At 47.9% G+C, this 18,709-nt stretch overlaps 1 protein-coding gene across 4 annotated transcripts in view; it reads right to left on the bottom strand.

Annotated features, from left to right (window-relative positions):
• Nucleotides 1-9,202, bottom strand: part of ABTB3 (ankyrin repeat and BTB domain containing 3) — a 164,217-nt gene extending 155,015 nt beyond the window's left edge. For 2 of the 4 annotated variants that reach the window (XM_068191077.1, XM_068191076.1), the window contains exon 1: nucleotides 7,934-9,202. In XM_068191077.1, coding sequence (XP_068047178.1) covers nucleotides 7,934-8,891 — 958 coding nt within the window. In that variant the 5' untranslated portion in view covers nucleotides 8,892-9,202. The remainder of the gene's footprint in view (nucleotides 1-7,933) is intronic. The other 2 variants (XM_068191074.1, XM_068191075.1) reach the window with 2 other exon arrangements.
• Nucleotides 9,203-18,709: the final 9,507 nt, after the last annotated feature.

Raw genomic sequence — 18,709 nt, 5'->3', positions numbered from 1 at the left:
GGTCCAGGTGCTACTCCACAGCACTTGAGGACAGAAATCCGGTCCTTGAAGAGGCCTCTTCTCTAATCTTTTCAGGGGTTCCTGTTGTCCTGCTCACTCACCAGCCTGTCCCAAGACCTTTATGGCCATGTGAAATCCATGTGCTGTTCACATGAGCAAGGTCTATGCACATAAGAGCTCGGGAAAAGCCACGTTAAGGCTGTGAATTTGCTGACCCAGAAGTATTACCAGTCCCTCGCGGCTCAGCTGCAACGCCTTCGTGTGCTCCTATCGCCTGGCGAGCATCCCGCTGCCTCCCACACATCCTGCAGCACTGACCCCTCCTGCACTTTTGCTTTCAGCTGCCTCAAACCCCCACAGCAAGGGCTTTACCTGTCTCCTGCGCTTCCATGTATCGTTGGGAAGATCCCAGGATCGACATCTGAAGCACCATGGCAGGAAGAGCCCAGTCCCCAAGGGTCACGGCAGCCAAGCTCCCACCCCACCAAGCAGATCAACATCCCAGCAAGCACCAACATCGGGCAGCCACACACCGCTGCCCACAGGGATTTACACCAGCTCCAACACTGTGCTTTGAAACGGCCTGGAACCAACTGGGGTGAACAAGTCCTTCTGTCCTTATCCACCTCTGTCAGCTTGATTCATCAGGCACACAATCACCTGTCCTGAGGCCTCCTGGTACAGGGGGTCTAATTTTTGTCCTGTTCCTTATTATCAATCCAGTATCGTTTAAACCAAATCAAAGATGATTTCTTTTCCTTATCAGTGATGAGCCAAGAGAATCCCTGTGGGAAACTTCATGTCTCTTGAGCATCTTTTCATTCCCCAAGCTGGCCCACATGCTTACCCTCTTACAATACTATACAGCCTCTTGGGTTGTATTCAGGAACAATTACACCAAAAAAAAGGGTACTGTGCTTCCTATGAACTCGGCCAAGGAATCAAGAAAGAAGATATAATACCATCAAGATGACAGGCTCTCCTTCAGTGGAAAATGGTCATTTCCCATAAACCACACTGTAGAACTTTCTTACCCACAAACTGCCAGAGTAAGGAAGCGTGATGATGCAAGAGCATCAGCACATCAGGTTAAATTAAAGTAACTGAGAAAAGCCTCAGCAAGGTGTCAGCATGCCTGTGCCCCAGCCATGCTGCTGAACTGATCCACACCAATAGTGGCTCCTTCTTCAGCTGCTCCCAGGAACATGCCCTCCCTCTTGCTGCCAAAATGAGCCTCAGAGACTCATTTCACCTGATCAGTGCCCTCCTCTCTTCTGTTTTTTGCAAGAGAGAAATGCAGCCCTATGGAAAGCAAAAGAAGTGACCAGATATCAGAGTTTATCTCCTCACATCCTTTAACAGTAGGATAACTATGTTACCTTCTGGGAAAATAGGAAGCTTATGCACTGCCAGACAAATGTGGCCACTGATAGAAAATCTTTGTTGTAGGAAACTCCTGAAAGCAAAGGCAGACCAAGAACCAACCATATGTGACCATATGGCTGGCACAGTCCTTCACAATGTCTGTGTTTTTTCAGGCTGCCTAACTGAACACTTCTGGCAAAGTAACCAGAGGTTAATAAAGTGGCCACGCAAGCTCTGGGGTAATTTTCACTTTATGTCTTTTGAAATCTTTAAAATACTTATCAGGTACATAACAATTGTGATTATAGATTTCTACAGAGATAGTGCAGTATGTTGCTTTTGGTCAGCAAGTAAACAAGGACAAGAGCAAATAAAGAAAATAGTCCCTGCTTATGCCTTCTTATGCCTTGCTAAAGCCTCCTATATCCTGGACAAAGGAAAGCAGCCTGCAGACAGAGCTATGGACAGGAGTGCTGGCACAAAGGGAGTGGCAGGAAGGCACCGCTGCCAGAGCTGGACATGATGGCCCAGCCTGGGAAACTGAGGCAGCAGGAATCTTGAAACTGGGAGGAGACATGGAAAGTGAACAGGCACTGGTGTGGTCCACCATCCACCAAGCCCCCACGAGTACACAGAATGCCAGTGTGTGAGAATGCCAACCTCACTGCAGGGTTGCAATGACCAGGGACAGGAACCGTGGCAGTGCTGCTGCTCATCACACTCACTGCAAGAAAACACAGCCTGGTGATGAACTCCCTCCTCCATCCCCTCCTTGCTTTTCCTGTACATCCTTGCTGGGCCAGCAACAGAAGTATTTTGCATGAAAGCCGCTAATTTCAGCAAACCACCTGAAAGGAGCCCCCCCCCCACTCTTTCTGCATTACACATTAGCCAGAGGAAATTATTCCAGACAGAGGACTTAATTCCAAACACCCATGTGCTACAGGAAACAGCTCTCTCCTCCTCTGGCGTCATCTCATTGAGCAGGCATTTCTTCTTTCACATCTGCCTTAGGGGAAAGGTGAGGGTAAGACCATAAAGCTTTTTTCCTAACTTCTGAGATACGAGAACTCAACCCCTAACCAGGACAGGGGAGAAAGGGTTCAGGCTGTAGATGCTCCCAGCCACTGCACTACTGGGTATTTACTCTGGACAATGTGGAAGGTTTGTGAGTGACAACCAACTGCTTGGTATGACACACACTGCAGAAACACCAACACACTAAGAACAGTGTCTTTTTCATTTTTATTAACTTTGAGCAGCAGAAGAGAGAGCATTTGCAATAGTACTAGGAAAAGGCGCAAAGTTGTCCCTAATGTTCACCTGCACCTTATGTCATCAGCTCACAGGATGGCTGAAAAACTAAATGAAGCCTGACAGCACTCAGCAAAAAAGCCAGGAACCCAATATACTGCTAAAACTATACTGTTATTCCCTAATATGCTCCTTATATACACAATCACATTTCCCAATCATAATTCCAAAGCCTCATTTACATCAGAAACTAAGTAATGTAGATGCAGCCTGAAAAATCCCTAGCGTGGCCAAGGCTATAAATGCTATTAAGGTACTTTCCAACATGACAAAAGGAATAATCATATTGGCAAACATAAGCTTTATGATTATCCTGGGTGCTTCCAGTATAACCATTTCTGGGATATTTTTTTATGTTAGACTCTTAACTGAAACAAATTACATGAATCAAAACATCCAGAGGGGAAACAAACCTTCATCACCCAGTGAGTCAAACCTCAACCTCCCAATGGGTCTCTACTTCCCAGTCCTAGCATTGCTCCTTTCTCAAAGTGTCCTCTCAAGGCGACAGAGGTCTTCAAGAAGCACACACATGCTGATTATCCTCCTGTCCCACTCCTGCCACACCAGGTGTCAAAGCAACCCATCCCACTATAGAGAAGGAGAATGATATCCCCACTGCCATCCCAGCTCCCACCAGCATCACTGGCCACAAACCAAAAACAGGCAAAACCTTCTGCCCTTTGGGGATTTGTCCCCCTCTCCGCCCTGCCCCGGAATGGAGAGGGGACAAATTCACAACTTGTTCAAAGAGAGTGTGGAAGTTTGCTTGGGAGGTTGTCAGGTAAGAGACTCGAGCAAAAATACCCATCATTTGTTGCACCACCACTCATGTCAACCTCAAGTGGCCTAGAAGAGATGGGAAAAACAAAACAGCAAAGACCGCTAAGTATAATATACTGGCACATATAAGAAACTTCAATTATATATATACTTTTTTTTTTAACCAGGAAAAAATGCAACAGAAGCATAATGGGGGGTGGAGGGGGAAGGCTATTCTTGGGATTACAGTTTAAAATATGGCCAAGAAAATAGCATAAAATTCCATTTTGTGCCCAAATATTCCCCTATCATCTTAGCTGAAATATGTTTTAGATTGATTTCTACACTGCCCCTAAGGCCATAATGGCATCCTGAATGGTTCAATTACAGCAAAAAGCAGAGAAGTAACAGATAACAGTATGCTCGCCAGTAAAAGAAGGGTATGGTCTCTGTGTGCACACATGTATGTATACATATGTATGAACATTTAAAAGCATTTATTGATTTGGTTAACCTGTGCTAATATATTGGTACTGCTCATTTGCTCGGAGTCCCCCTAGTTCGCCTGAATTAGGAGAAGAGGCTGAGGTTAAACTGAGGTTAGCTGACACGTGTCAGCCAAGCCTGACCTAATCCTGGGTTTCTAACTAGTTTGATCTTCTTCTCTAAACAATATTAACAAGAGGAAGAAACCACAGGGATGCAGTTGGGTTCCGAATCACTATTTTTAGAAGCTGCACACAAACAGACAAGGCAGAGTTGTACATGCTGACTCCTCCACAGAAAACTCCACCCCGTGATTCCCCAGCTCCCCGGCTGTGTACCTCCCACCAAAAGTTCTGCCACAAAGACATGGAGACCTCCGAAGACTGAAACAGGAAAAAACAATTTTCTTAACTCTGTATTAATTCAAGTGTAGTCTAATACCACCCCTCCTGCTGGTGAAAGAGGACCTCCATAATACCAAGCAGGTGACTTTGAGCTACTTGGATCTGCCATCCAAGCTCCCCTGTTAAAACAACATACATGTATTTACTCCAATGATTTGTACTGAATCCAAGACCTGGGGAAACTTCCCATTCATCTCAAAGCATTTCTCAGATCTGGCATAAAAGTAAGGGCTTGATGAGCAATAAAGAAACTAAAATAATATAGCTTAAACCACAGAGGTGCCAGCTTTTACTGCCTTTCATTGAGTGAACAGTATTTTTCTCCCCCTGTTCCAAGGGAAATAACACTCCGTGCAACTGTTATAGGATGGAAAACGTGCACTGCGCTGTTCAGATGGAGCTCATAATTGAAACATTTAAGCATCAGTGAAATCCCAAATGTAAAGTTTTTAATTTTCATTCAGCCATGAAGTTAAAATTCTGGAGGTGGGGTGGAAACTACTACCTCAGAGTACTTTTAAGGTCTGTTCTTGCTGATATAGTAATCAAGAAGATAAGCTCAGTCAATATACCAGCAGTTGCTGCCATACTCCAGCAGCTCGCTGCCGACAGCATCGCCTGCTTTGCCTTTGTCATCCCTGCCCTGTCCCACACATGAGCTTATCAAGGGTCTTATCAAGGACACATGGCCTCCTGCCTGCAACACATGAAGGACTGACACTTCCTTCATCCACAGGCTTTTGACCCTGCAAGAGTAATGAGCAGGCTCCTGTTGGAGACTGGGGCTCCCATGGAGGCAGCTGTTCAAGCTCAGGCCAAACACACCCAAAAAGAGCCCAGCAGGCTCAAGGGTCCATGGAAAGAACCGGCTCAATCATCTTTGTCTAAAGGCACATGATCATCATTTATAGGAAGGAGAAGGTTATCTTGCAATACTGATCTTATTCAGCAGCTTCCAAGATGACCGAGTATGACATCAGGCTAAAAAACCTCAGCTGAAACCACTAAACACTCTGCACAACTTACAGGGAAGCCCTGAAAGGCTGGTTTGTGTCTTGCAGATCCTCAGACCATCTTCCCCAACACTCGTGTTCACAAACTCTGTTAGAGCCATCTTGGACCACATCATGCACAAACTCATGTTCTTTACACACTTGCATCCCATGATCTTCACGGGTTGCCCATTTCACAGTCTGGAGAAACTTTAAGGTGTTGAATTTTGCCTGGAAATTTTTCAGAGGTTTGACACTTGCCTCCCAGAGAGAGGCAGGTATCTCTCCCCACAAAAACCTGCCTGCAGATAAGGTACTGCTACAGAGTCTGCTTTTGCACTGCTTTCCATCCCCCACCTTCACTCAAACCACACTGGCCATGGTACCTCCAGAAAGGACCCCACCACTGCTTCTTGTCCACACCTGCTGGACCAAATCCACTGATTCCAGCGCTTGTGTGTTCGCATGCAACCCAGCTGGGAAATGACACCCCAAGTTATTGAACCTCAAGAGTACAAGACCTGTCTCTTCTGGAGAGGTGCAAAGATATGTGAGAAGTCTACTATTAAGTTGTGCTATTACGGTGTTCCAAGTACTGAGGACAGAGGAAGGATGAACTTGTGGTTAGGCCACTCAACAGAGATGCAGCTTCCAGCAAGCCAAGCCTTCTGCCACAGATGGTCCCAACAGCTTCAAGCTGGTCAAATAATCTCTCACACCAGACTTCCCCACCTGTTTTAAGTGCCTGAGAAGGAAACATTTGCAACCAACCATGGAGCACTCAAGACATCAAAATGGTGAGGACTATAAAAACAGAAACAGACCTTACTGGTGAAGAAACAGACTGATGTGTTTAATGGTTTATAATGCCTGGGTTAGTTACCTTGAAAGTACTTAAGAGCAGGCAACACACCCTTGGATTAAAACTAAATAAACATTTACAGCAGTAAAAAATGGCTTTATCTGTAGCAGGCCCGACACTTGCTTCTACCTGTGATGCTAAATATATTTAACAGGATGCCAAACTATGTATTATAAGATGTTAAAAAGCAAAACAACATTATAGACATTTGCATAGAAAGCAGGTAGGCATAGAGAGAGAGGCAAAACAAAATGGATCACTTGCTAGGGTCTGATTCAAACATCTTAGAAAAACGCTATTTGCTCAACTCAGGACTGAGCTACCAAGGAGATTTGTGGCAGCTAAAACTACGATAAAATGGAGATGAAAACTCTGTTTTGTGTCCCTAGAAGGGAGATAAATGAGGGTCAGAATGAAGACCAATTAAATCCTCTGAGCTGATGCAGAGGGAGTTAGAGAGAGCCGCAAAACAAAATGAAAGGCTCAGTAGGAGCCTGCACAGCCAGTGCTGCAATGTCAGAAACGCAACACAGTGCCATCTGAAACCTACAGGCATGGTAGCAGGACTCAAGGAAAAAAAACAACGGTGGCACTCCTGGGGAAGCCATGCCTGCCTGCACCAGCACTGGAATAACGCACCAGGGTCCTGCAACACAAACCCGAGATCAGATGCATTTTGAGGGGTGGTTCAGCGAAGCCTCTGGGGAGGACATCCACTGCTGGAGTAAAACCACCAGAGCAATAGAACTAAGCAACATCTATTTACAGCAGAGAGGAGTATCTCCCCCTTGGCATTCTCCTTTGGGTCTCTTATGGGATAGAAGGTGCCTTAAGACAATAGATAATTAGCTGTAATGCATCCTCTGTGGCTTTAACAACTTAACAAGGCTTATCTGGAGACGTGATCTAGGCTTCCAGTTACCCTTGTTCTCCCAGTTCCCTTCCTCGTCCACACCCCCCTCCCCAGATATTTGCATCTCAGCTTGACAGGTATTTTGAATTTAATCTTAACAAAAGTGTTTGCATGTGTCTGTGCACGCTTAGGGAGAAGGTATGAAAAAAACCACCCTATTTTAACTCTGCCCCCCCCTCAAAACACGTCTCGTTCCATTTTCCCTTCCCTGACAAACAGAGGGAGCTGAAATAACGAACAACAACTTTGGAATGCCACTCTACCAAAGGATAACTTATTAAAAATATTAGATTCATCGTTTAAAAAACGAAGGGAAAAATGCCCAGGAAGTTGATGCATCACGGTGTTGCATTTGTGTCAAGCTCTGGGTAAACATGCAGCAACATGAATGAAATCTGTCCAGAAAGACTGCATTTCAGCGCCAACCACGCAATCGCTGGCCAAACCACTGCATATGTAACAAAAGTTTGATCTCGCCTGCAAGCGCTCAGCTGCGCTTCTGCCATTTCCTGTGGAAAACTGAAGCTCTGAACCAGTGTCTCTCAGCCAGCTGCCCCTGAATTCACGCCCATCACGCCGCGGCAGACGGGCGGGCAGCCCCGGCGGAGCCGTGCGGGAGGTGCTCGGCAGCTCCCTCCAGCCCTCCCCGCGCCCCGGGCCGGGCACCGCCGTGCAGGGGCAGCCGCGCCGCTCCTCCCTCCCCGGTCCCCGGCCCCCGGCCCCGGCGGCAGGTGCGGCGGCGGCGGCCCGCCCAGCGCCCGGGGGGGCGGACGGGGGCCCGCCCGGCGCAACAGGTGGTCGGTGGCGCCCGGTCCCGCCCGGCGGCCGCACTTACCGCTGGCGTTCTTTCCGCAGATGAGGTGCTGGTAGGGCTGCAGCAAGCCCCAGAGCTCGGGGTCGTTGTTGACCGTCTGCTCCAGCGCCTCCAGGGTGAAGCGGGGCGCCTCGCCGCCCTCCTTCTCCTTCTCGGCCGGGGCGGCGGCGGCGGCCGGGGGACGGCCGGGCGGCGGGAGCGGGGCGGCGGGACCGGCCAGCACCCGCGCGTGGATGTCGCGGAAGAGGCTCTCGGTGCCGGCGGTGAGGTAGATGGCGGCGTGCTCGTGGATGCGCAGGGCCACGCGGCTGTCCACCATCCAGCGGTAGAACTTGCCCACGGAGAAGGCCAGTCCGCACCGGGCCGACTTGCCGCGGCTGAAGCGGTCGCCGCCGCTGCTGCTCATGTTGTAGAGGGAGAGGGCGCCGAGGGCGGCTGCCGTGCAGCGGGCCGCCAGCGTCCAGCCCAGGACGATCTCCATGGCGCTCCGGACCTCGTGCTTGGTGCACTTGGCGAAGCGGAGGCTCAGTCGCTGTGCCTCCCGAGCGATGCGCACCAGCGCCCGGCTCACCAGCGTCGAGAGCCGCGCCGCCGCATCCCGGCTCCCGGGGCTGGCGGCGCCCGGCGCCCGCGGCTCCCGGCGCGGCGGCGGCGGTAGCAGCAGTGCCTCCACCTCCTCCAGGCTCCAGGGGACCTCCTCAAGGTCGGGCAGGAGCCGGGAGCACTGCTGCCCCGCGCAGTCCAGCACCTCGGAGTCTTCCGCTAGGACGGTGTTGACGGTGTCGAAGCTGTTGTGCCGACTGTGCATGGAGTCAGTTAGGTGCGGCCAGCAGCTTCCTCCATAGGGGTACGCGGGGTGCGAATCCGAGCAGCACAGCGACAAGTTGGAGGAGCGCACAGAGTCCGCCGCACCACCATACCCGGAGTCCAGCGTCAGGTCTTCCAGCGTCCTCACCGCCGTCTTACCTCTCCGGGCCATCGCCGCACTTCATGCTGCACCCGAGGGACCCGGGCGGGGAGCGGCTCACGGGAACGCGGGGGGCGAGAGCAGCGAGCGGGCGCGGCGCGACCCGCCGGTCGCTTCGCTTCGCCCCGCTCCGCCAGACGGCAGCGAAGCGGCGGTGCTGCCTGCGCCCCGCTCCTGCCGCCGCTGCTGCCGCCGGCCGAGCCCCGCTGCCGGCCCGGCTCCGGCTCCGGCTCCTGCACTGCGCCGCGCCGCCGGCCCGACACCGCACCGCAGCGCAGCACCGGCCAGCGGGCGCGGGGGGCGGGCCCATGCAGAGCGCCGCCGGCTCGCAGCCAATGGGGCGGCCCGAGGGCGGAGGCATGCAAAGCAGCGCGCCCGGCGGCCAATGGGAGCGCGCCCTGCGGCGGCCGCGCCTCCCTTCGCTCCGCGGGGCCGCTCCGCGCCGCGCAGCGCGGGCCGGGAGGGGGCGCGTCCCGTGCGGCCCCGGCGGGGTGCGACCTCCGCGCAGGCAGCACCTCCGGGGCTGGGCTGTGCGCTGCAAAGCTAAGATGTGGTAATGCCGTCCTGGCCCCGCCGGCGGCCGAGGGACAGCGGCCAGCCGTGTCCTCTGTCCCCACGGCTAGAAACAGCACGGCTCTGCTGGGTGCATCTACGCCGTTCCCCAGGCGTACGAACTAGAGTCCCGCTCCAGCCCGCACTGGGTTTTCACACCAGCAGTTCCCTGATGTTGCTATAAACAAATGACAGGGAGCGCAGGGACTCACGCATCTCATCAGACAGACAAGATGTTTTGAAATCAAGCAGAAACTGCCACGTAAGAATTCCAGCCATCACCCGAGTCAGGAAGAGCAATTTCCAAATAATTAAAACAAGTACAGTAAAATCCTTTGACATCTTGACGTTAACCCATTAAGTATCGTGAAGGTTTTGACAAGTAAGAACTGTACTGGGCTTAGGGCACATTTCCTATGCATAGTAAGATGGTTTTTTGTGCAAGACAATTTATCCTCGACTAGTGTATTTTAATCTAACATTGCTAGGCTTTAGCTTTATTAGGAGTTGCCTGACTAATGTCCCAGGCAACAGACTGAGAATGTGTGTTTGTGTGCTCTGGTTTTGAAGAAATCTTACATCCTTTTAAGCGTAAAATACCAGCAAATGTCTATCCCTTTAAGGATAAAAGCCCAGCAAACACATTTCTCTATCATGCCAACAGAGGCAGCCAAAATTCTTGGACAGACAAGGCAAGTCATGTAAGAGATTTCCCCATCCAAGCAAGCCTGGCACTTCTTCAACATTAGCTTCCTAGAGGAAAGGCACGAGCACAACTACAGGTAGGCTCATTTGTCAGTCAGTCTGGGGAGAACTAAGACACCACCAAAAGCACCAAGAGGGGGCTGCTTTCCAAATGAAGTCAAGTGCTGCCAAAACCTGCTTTCTCAGCATAGTCTTGGTCCTTCCACAAGATGCAGTATGCACAATGGGTTTCCACAGATTTCCAAAACACCACCATATCCTGCTAAAAGGTAGAAGAGCTGAGAACAGGAACAACCAAAACTTAAGCCACTGGCACAAGTGAAGTAAGATGCTGAGGCCCGCGCTGCTGGCAACAGCCTGTCTTGGGGCTGGCTCACCAAAAATGAGAGCATACCTTGAGAGTAAAATCCTGTGGATTTTGAAGCAATCCAGCAGCCTATCTGGCAATAGAGCCCTCTGGTGTCTTCAGCACCTCAGTGCAGTGGTTGCTCAAAGTTCCCCTTTTCATTTGGTAGAAGGAAGGCACCACCAGAACTAAACCCCTTAGGATAGTTATTTTTCTTACTCCATTCACCTGACTCTGTCCTTATGCTCTCTCACAGAATGCCACAACTGTGCATGCTGGGCATACAAGAGCGGGTCAAATGCAGGGAAAGTTTGAGTTGGGGAGGTTTTCTAGTAATTGGTTTGTAGGGTTTTATAGAGACACGAGGTAGGCATCCAGGGAGGATGGAACAAGAGAACTGGGTGTTTTGCTCACCAGCCTTTGTGAAAAACGGTGCTGCAGAGGTCAACATCCCCTTTGGGTACTGCATAATTTTTAGGTTACAACATCACATTGAAATGAATAGGATAAATGAGGAGTGGGCAGTTGTCTCAGGCACCATCAGACTCAGGCATTTCTATTGTTGACTCAGAAACAGTTTGGACTTCTAAAGAGATCGGGATTGTTTTTTTTTTTTTTAATTCAGAAAGCAAAATATTGGGTCTTACTAGAGATTTTGTAGCTGCAACCTTGCACATGGCAGTTTGATTCCCAGTCACACTACCAGCTCAAAAGATGTTGCAATACTTGAACATACCAAAGGCATGTCAGCAGCACTGGGCTGGTTTAAACTTTCGAAAGTGGTACTAAAAACTTCTGACTCATTTGTTCAGAAGACTAATTACCTTTCCATCGAAAGGGCTGAAGTTCAAATAAATTCAGTGTGACCAGGCTGGATCTCCAGTGATCTCTTGGTACCCAAAGAATTTCACCTGCCCAGGTGTGGATATGCTGGCTGCTGCATCCCAAAGTGATATTCAGCATTATTTGGAAAGTGCTCCTCAGACAGGATTCTTTAAACCGCCCTCAGAAAGGACAGGATCAAACAGTTTGGAGCAAAACGCACTCCTGCAACATGTATAGTGCCTGCATGGGATGAGCTCTGGAGACAGCTTTAATCCAGAAAGGGCACCACACCTCTCCTAGCCTGGGAGGAAGGGCAGGTGTCTGCAGCTGCACTCCATTCTGCAAGCCTTACAGCCAGGGTCATTTGCCTATGAGACAAGAACACCCACTGCAGAAAACAAAGTCCCTTTATATGTCAAAGGCTGAGTGGAAACAATTTTCAGCTTGTTGGAGACAGGAACATCAATTATCCTTACAGACAATTCAGACAGGGACTGATTAAGTAACATACCAGGATGACAAGTGCCAGCTAAAACTCTGAAAGAGGAAAATTGAACCACATTTTAAAAAGGTGCTTAGGGCAAATTTAAGTGAATGGGAAGTTGGCATTTTTATGGGGAGAGCACCAAGTGCTGCAATTCTTTCCTTCCCCACCCAGTCAACTGCCTGCAAAAGGCATCTTTTTGACAGCAGTAGGAAAAAACATGACAGCAAACAGGCTGCCAGACACAGCAGGAATTCACCTAGGATCAGGCCACTCCATGTAATTTCTGTATTCAAAATTCAATGTGCTGCACTGCAGTAATAGCTCAGATGAAAAGCAGAATTCGCAGGATCTCCCAGTGTTATCTCCAGCTGCTAGGAACAAGCAGAAAACCTTTAAGAGGTCCTTGTTTATATTGCTGGGGAAGTCGGAGTGCTAGTGTTTCTAATCACAGAAACAGGAGTTCATTTACAAAGCAAGGCTGTAATGCTGTAGCAGTAAAGCAGGTGTGAAATGCACATCCCTGGCAGAGGAGCCTTTGGGGCTGCAGCATGTGTACAGTGTGCTGCAGAGAGCACACCCTCAAAGGAGCCGAGCGCTGGCATCAGGTATCACGGTCCCTGCAGGACCACTGGGAGACTGCTGCCAACTGTTTCGACAAGCTGGCTCGGGGAGATGACTCGCGTGTTGCTCCTCAAACACATGCAACTCCAAAAGCAGTGGGAATGAGTGACGCAATGAGGCCACCGGCTTGCCAGCTGGAAGGGAAGCACTGGTGGTGCCTCCAGCCTGAGTGGGAGGGAAGAACACGTGGCAGGCGGATGCCACACCGCCCGCTTTTTCCCGATCAGCTCCATCCTGCTGATTTCAGCAACAAACTGAATTAGGACCCCTGGCTAGCATTTAGCAGGAACCATTGCCCCACGGAGAAGCAAGATTCAGCTGATCAGCTTTCCCTCTTGCAGACACTAAGGAATAGGACTGCTCCTATATTTCAGCCGACTATTGCTTAGCCAGGAGCAGCCACCCGCCCGTATTCCTCTGCTGTGCAAAAGCAGCCAACTTCCCACTGAGCTCAAAACCCCTCCTGACTTTCTTCCTGCAGCCCCCGTGCCCCCGTGTGCTGAGAGTGGAGTTTTGTAACAGATGTGTAGACTTGTGCCTGACATGAAAGGCAGAGATTACTTGGGATTTCTCAAAATACACAAGCCAAGGATGCTCTGAGAAACTTCCAGCCTCAACCAAATTTCACCTCATATAACAAAGCTGTGGAGCCCAAGGCCATGGTACAGTTTGGAAGCAAAGACACAAATGATTTCAGAAAGAGATCTGACAAATTCCTGGAGGCTAAAGACACTGGTAACTATTAAACACAATGGTGCATGTGCAATCTTCATCTCAGAAAGTTTCTCAACAGCTGTTTGCCAGAAATGAGGAGGTTATGCCAGGGGACAAGAGGACTTTGTAATTGTTCAGTTACTCAATGGGTCTGTTGATGGCTATGCAAGATGAGATACTTCACTGCAGAGACAGGCCCAGAGCCCCCAAGGCAGTTGTTTGGTTTAAACACTTCCACACCAGCCAAGGGTGTTACCTCCAGTTCACAAGTGCACCTTGGTTCTGCACAGCCAACACAGAAGTATTTGCTGTCTTTACAAGATACTGGATCTTGTCCTTTGTTCTAAGACAGGATCAACTGCAATCTCTACATGAATCCTGACAGGTTTTAAAACTTTTCTTCAAACCATCCATGACAAAGTCTCTACAACTTCCCTGGGTGCTCTATTTCCAAGTCCAAATAGTCTTACTGCTTGAAACAGCTTTCCTAACACTGACCTAACCTTTACCTTGCCACAAATAGAAAAAATAAAAAGATGCTACCAAACCTTTTTAGTGGTCTGGACTAGCATCTCTGTCTTGTTTACTCTTGGGCATTATTAAAAGCATATAGAGCCAAGCAGAATACAAGTTAGCCCCCAGCCAGCAGGTACAGGTTCTTCTCACATTGCACTACCCCACTCCAAAAAGCATAACAATGTTTGCATGCTTTATGAGCAGTAAGATTATACATACATACTATGTTTTGATCAGAACTGAAAGAAACAGGAATAGCAGGCTTCCCAGAGGACAGACACAAGGAAGGACTATTCAGCCAGTGATAATTTTCATTCCCACCCAAAACATGACAAACCTGCATAAAGGATATGAGTACACAGGAAAACAATTTAAAGGTGAAATCTGAAGTGACAAATGTGCTTGAGATCAGCAGTGGCTGTCGAGTAAGCCAGCCCTTTAATCTTCCCTTGGGGGAATAAATGTCCAGCATAAAACTGTTTCAAGTTACTCTACCGTTTTAAGTAATTGCCTCTCTCTGTCTGTCACCAGTGAAATCCTCTTCCTATTTGGTAGTTCAGGAATGACAATTTATCTCCTCAAGATGTAGAGTGCTCAGTCTTGCTGGCTGTTTGCAGGGGTTCAACCTCACACTGTAACCATGCTTTCTACATCCTGATGCTGTGAGGAGGTGACAAGTGGCTCTGGGCTCACTAGGCCCGTGGTGTGTCATGCAGCGCATCTGAATACAATCCCTAAGGGGTTGTAGTCATTTGTCCTTGTTTGCAATTTAAAAGTCAGTTCTGATTTTAGAAGAAAATAAGTATTTTGTAGGTTTTAATAATATTTTTCATGGTACTGTTGTCCATGCAATTTTAAGAGGAACAGGTTCTATAATATGACATTTCCCTCTGGCACATATGCAAAAGGAAAGGAAAGACATAAGCCATGCTCTCCATTCTCTCATCTCCCCACTCATGGGGGCTTCTTTTAAAACAGAGCAGCGGGGGAAAAAGACTAGAGAAGGTTATCTTTAAATCCCTTCACACCTCTGTTTCTTGCCTGCACTTCAGCCTTACTTGCATTTCTGCTATTAAAAAGGCATGATGTCTTATTCCCAGACAGCACTATTTGACGACGGAAATTCCCAGGTAAAAACTTTCTCAGTTTTCCCATTTAATGCTTTTATTTTTTAAGGGTTCCTTTGCAGATAGACAAAAAGCTTGCTATTCACTAGCTCTCCTCTGCACCACAAGCTCCCATCTTCAACCGTGCACACTGCCACGGCTGAGGTCCCGCTCCCAGCACCTCTCTCCATGTGCCCTCAGTACCACATCCAATGTTGCATGGATGGGCAGCAAAACAAGCAGCCCCAGCCATCTCAGCAGGGAACAGCTCTTACACCATCACCCTCCAGGCCAGTTCCAGGAAAAGGGGCTTTTGCAAACAAGTTCCCTACATCTCTCTTTTCTTATATGAGTAGGCAAAGATTTTTTTTCCCCTTCCTCCTGCAATAACTGGGGAAGGCATTAGTGAGCTGCAGGCCTACCCTATTGCAAAGCATGATTAAGATAGGAGACTAGTAATTCCATGATATAAAGTGAAAACTTTCTATTTGTAGGCAAATCAAAAATGAAGCCATTTTAAGATTAAGTACTTTTGGTTTTGGTTGGGGTTCTTTTTCCCCTAAGATAAGAAAACAAAACCTAGGGATTTTGGCATAAGATAACATTTAAAGAACTGAGCAGTATAATGTAGTGTCAATTCATTTTGTTTATCCTAGAACTTACAACTTCTTTTGCTTGATTTCCCTTCAAAAGTTGATCAAAGCTCCATTTTTTAAACATTACAGCATTCTGTTCATTCTTTGACTGACCAAAAATATTGCTGAAATGCTCATAAATAAATTAGGAAGGAAAAAAACAACCCCTCCACCCAATTCGCCTCAAATTGAGTAAGAACCAGCTCCATAAAAACTCATATTGCTGTGAATGCTTTTTCTTGCAGAGGTATCACATCACTGGAGTCTACCAGGTTCAACAACAATGGTACATGTAGCAACATATAATGCAAATATCAAATTTTTAATTAAGATTAATAGTAATTTTAAAGATTAACAGTAGAGAGCACTAGGCAACAAGAACTGACATTTCTGAACTCTGTCATGAGGTGCGTTTCATCATCACATGGGGCCCTGACATGGTGCAGTGAGGTCCAGCACAAGTCCCCTGGTCAGTCAGAAATTGAGGGCACAGCAAGATGGGAAGGGGAAGGCCAGTTCCCTGCTCTGGGGAATGCACTTCCACGAGGTTATGATTGGTTTAGGATAACTGAGGACTCACCTCAACTGAGGATGTTTGCTGGGGAGGAAACATCTCCTGTGAACCCACTGCGGCTTCTGAGAAGCTGTTTTCAGGAATTGGAAATTATTATAGGCTCTTGCTTTCACACAGGGTGAAGGTGGGAGCAAATCATAAAATATTTGTGGGAAATCATTCCCTCTAATCAAACCATAATCCTCACTTTTCTCCACCCTCTGCCCCTCTTTCTCTCCCATTACTGGGAGTAGACGAACTATTTATGGTGCACACAGAGATTATGCTTTATCCACTTTATCCAACCAGCTACCTACTGGAGTTTCACATACTTTAAGAAATATGAGCTACCACACTGCCTCTTCCAATTGTTGTAATTTCAAATATTTTTTGCATTTGCAGATGCCTAAAGGCTGGGGAACAAACATTGCAGAAACATTGAGAAGGGCTGGAAACTGTTTCTACCTCACATCACAAGCTCTCAAATGACCTGTATCTCATTTAGAAACCTGTCAAAACACTTCTCCAAACAAGCAACTTTTTTCTCCTTTCATAGTTCCCTGTTGTACATCATGATATACCTCAAGGCCGATGTCAGTTGCAAAGGTAAAATAACATTTCCAGCACCTGAAACAGGGGCTGTCAAGGGCTCACACTTGACAGCTGCTGGATGCTTGAAGGAGACTGTAAATAAAGGACAGGAATTCACCCTGAGCCTGAGAGGAGGTGCGGGTTAAGCACACACACGGTTTTATCCCATAGTTAGAAGGACTGTGGAAGGGAAGGGCTAATAACACACTCTGCCCTCGCTCCTGCCCCCCGAGGGCAGGGCTTGAGTGCAGAAAGGTGTCTGTAAGTGGCTGCTGAGCATGTGCTGCACCAGCTAGGTGGGACCCCGTTTGTAAGGTGGTTTAGGCCCTGTTAAAGACTAATCCTGTGATTTTCTTCAGCTGAGTTTAAGGCAGTGAGGCAAGCTCTCCATAGACTCACAATGCCTGAAGCTTATTACCCCCAAGCACAGAACCTCTCTGGTGATGGTTGGCAGCCCATTGCCTACATCTTGACTCCAATCTAAATTTCACTTTAGTCTTAAGAAGTTCCTGAATCCTCACACCTCGTGGTGCTCATAGACCTGGACAAATCACTTCGTGTCTCTGAGCCTGTACTTTACAACAATAAAATAGAGATAAGTATATTGAACTTCTTCATAAAATGCCTTGCAAATGCTAGACAACAGCTAAGTACTATCATGATTATTATACAAAATATTCCATTATAGCCTCTGGATGCCAAAGAAATGAATGGTGGCTGGAGTCCACATAAACACTGTGTGAGATCAATGCAGGCACTATTACAGTGTTGATCTGGTCTCCTAGTGTGTGTTCCCACAAATCCACATGGGGATGAAAAATCCAAACATATCTTTTGGCTGACAGCTGACTGAAGCTATGCTACAGGGAGGAAAAAAATATCTAACCCCATTGCATTACCCAAACTACATAGTTTCTTCTTTGATCACAGAAGGAATAAAGTTTTTTAGCTAAGTTTTCTGCATATGAAGATAATTGTTTTCAGTTTGTTTTGGGGATTACTTTTGCAGATGAGCCATCTGAGTTTGATATAAAGAAAGTGCATTTAAATGTTTAACACTCTGTCAAAGTGAGGCACTCATCAGCTTTAAAAATTAAAAATTGTCTGGGAACAAAAGCACTGTCCTGTTTGCTGACAATGGGAAAGAAAAATCCCAAACTCCATGCAAGCTCAAAAGAACATCTTCTGTACTCCATTGAGCAAAGAGGCAAACACGAGAATGAATTCAAGGTTTTTCTAGGAAAGCTTCAGAAGCAAACACCTTAATTCTATGCGGTGCTAAAAGCCAGTCCAAATCCACTTGCTGCTTTGTTGTTGAGAAACTGCTTCCAACCCTCCCTCTACACACCCTAGTCACCACCAGCCAATGCTCATTAAAGCTTTAGAGGAGCTACCCCCAAAAGCAAAAGACACCTAGTGTACTCAAAGAGAAGTGCATTGCTTTCATTCTTATAATGCCTCAACTCTTGCACGTTTAACAGGGGTGTGTGACAAATGTGCTTCACTCACTGGTGAGCAGAGAGCAGTTGTGTGCCCCAGGCTTGCCCCAGGTGGTGGGTACAGCGTCTGTGGGTACTTGCCCCGAGTCTGTGAGTACCAGCATCTGCGATGATCCTGTACTGCCCAGGAATGGAGCTGCAGCGATGGTAGACACTATCTGCCTTTTCCAAAGTCCTACAGTGAGGAAGAAGAGGAATAGGTTTATACGGATATTTTCTTTTAAAAAGGACTGGTGGAGAAGCTTGGTGCACAGCAGTCACAGGATGTTGCATTCACTGCACAGCCCCATTGGCTCAGGCATCCAGATCAGCATGTAGGAGCTGGATTCCCTGGGGTCACCATCTGTACAGCACATCTGTGGTACCCTCACCAAGCACAGCGAGGCTGGCATGGTGGCTGTCTTGAAGGACAAGCTCATCAGGGTCCGCACGACATTGCACTTCAGGGAACGCTCACAGCTTGACACAGGCTGGTTCCTAAGTGCCAGGGTGGTTATTAGTCCTTCCCAGGGCATTTAAGCTGCTACCTATGGCTTTTCCAGAGCTGCAGAGCACAGCACTTAACTAATTTCCTAATTACAAGCAGAAGCCTTTATTTTAATGCGAGTCCTTCCTTCCATATACTCTATGCTCTAAGCCTCATGATGTATTTCTCGAGGAGGCTTGTTGCTCCTGGTACA

The sequence above is a fragment of the Anomalospiza imberbis genome, chromosome 5 (genome assembly GCF_031753505.1).
Source record: "Anomalospiza imberbis isolate Cuckoo-Finch-1a 21T00152 chromosome 5, ASM3175350v1, whole genome shotgun sequence".
In the NCBI taxonomy this organism is placed as follows: domain Eukaryota; kingdom Metazoa; phylum Chordata; class Aves; order Passeriformes; family Viduidae; genus Anomalospiza; species Anomalospiza imberbis.
This window is presented reverse-complemented; position numbering and strand designations above follow the sequence as displayed.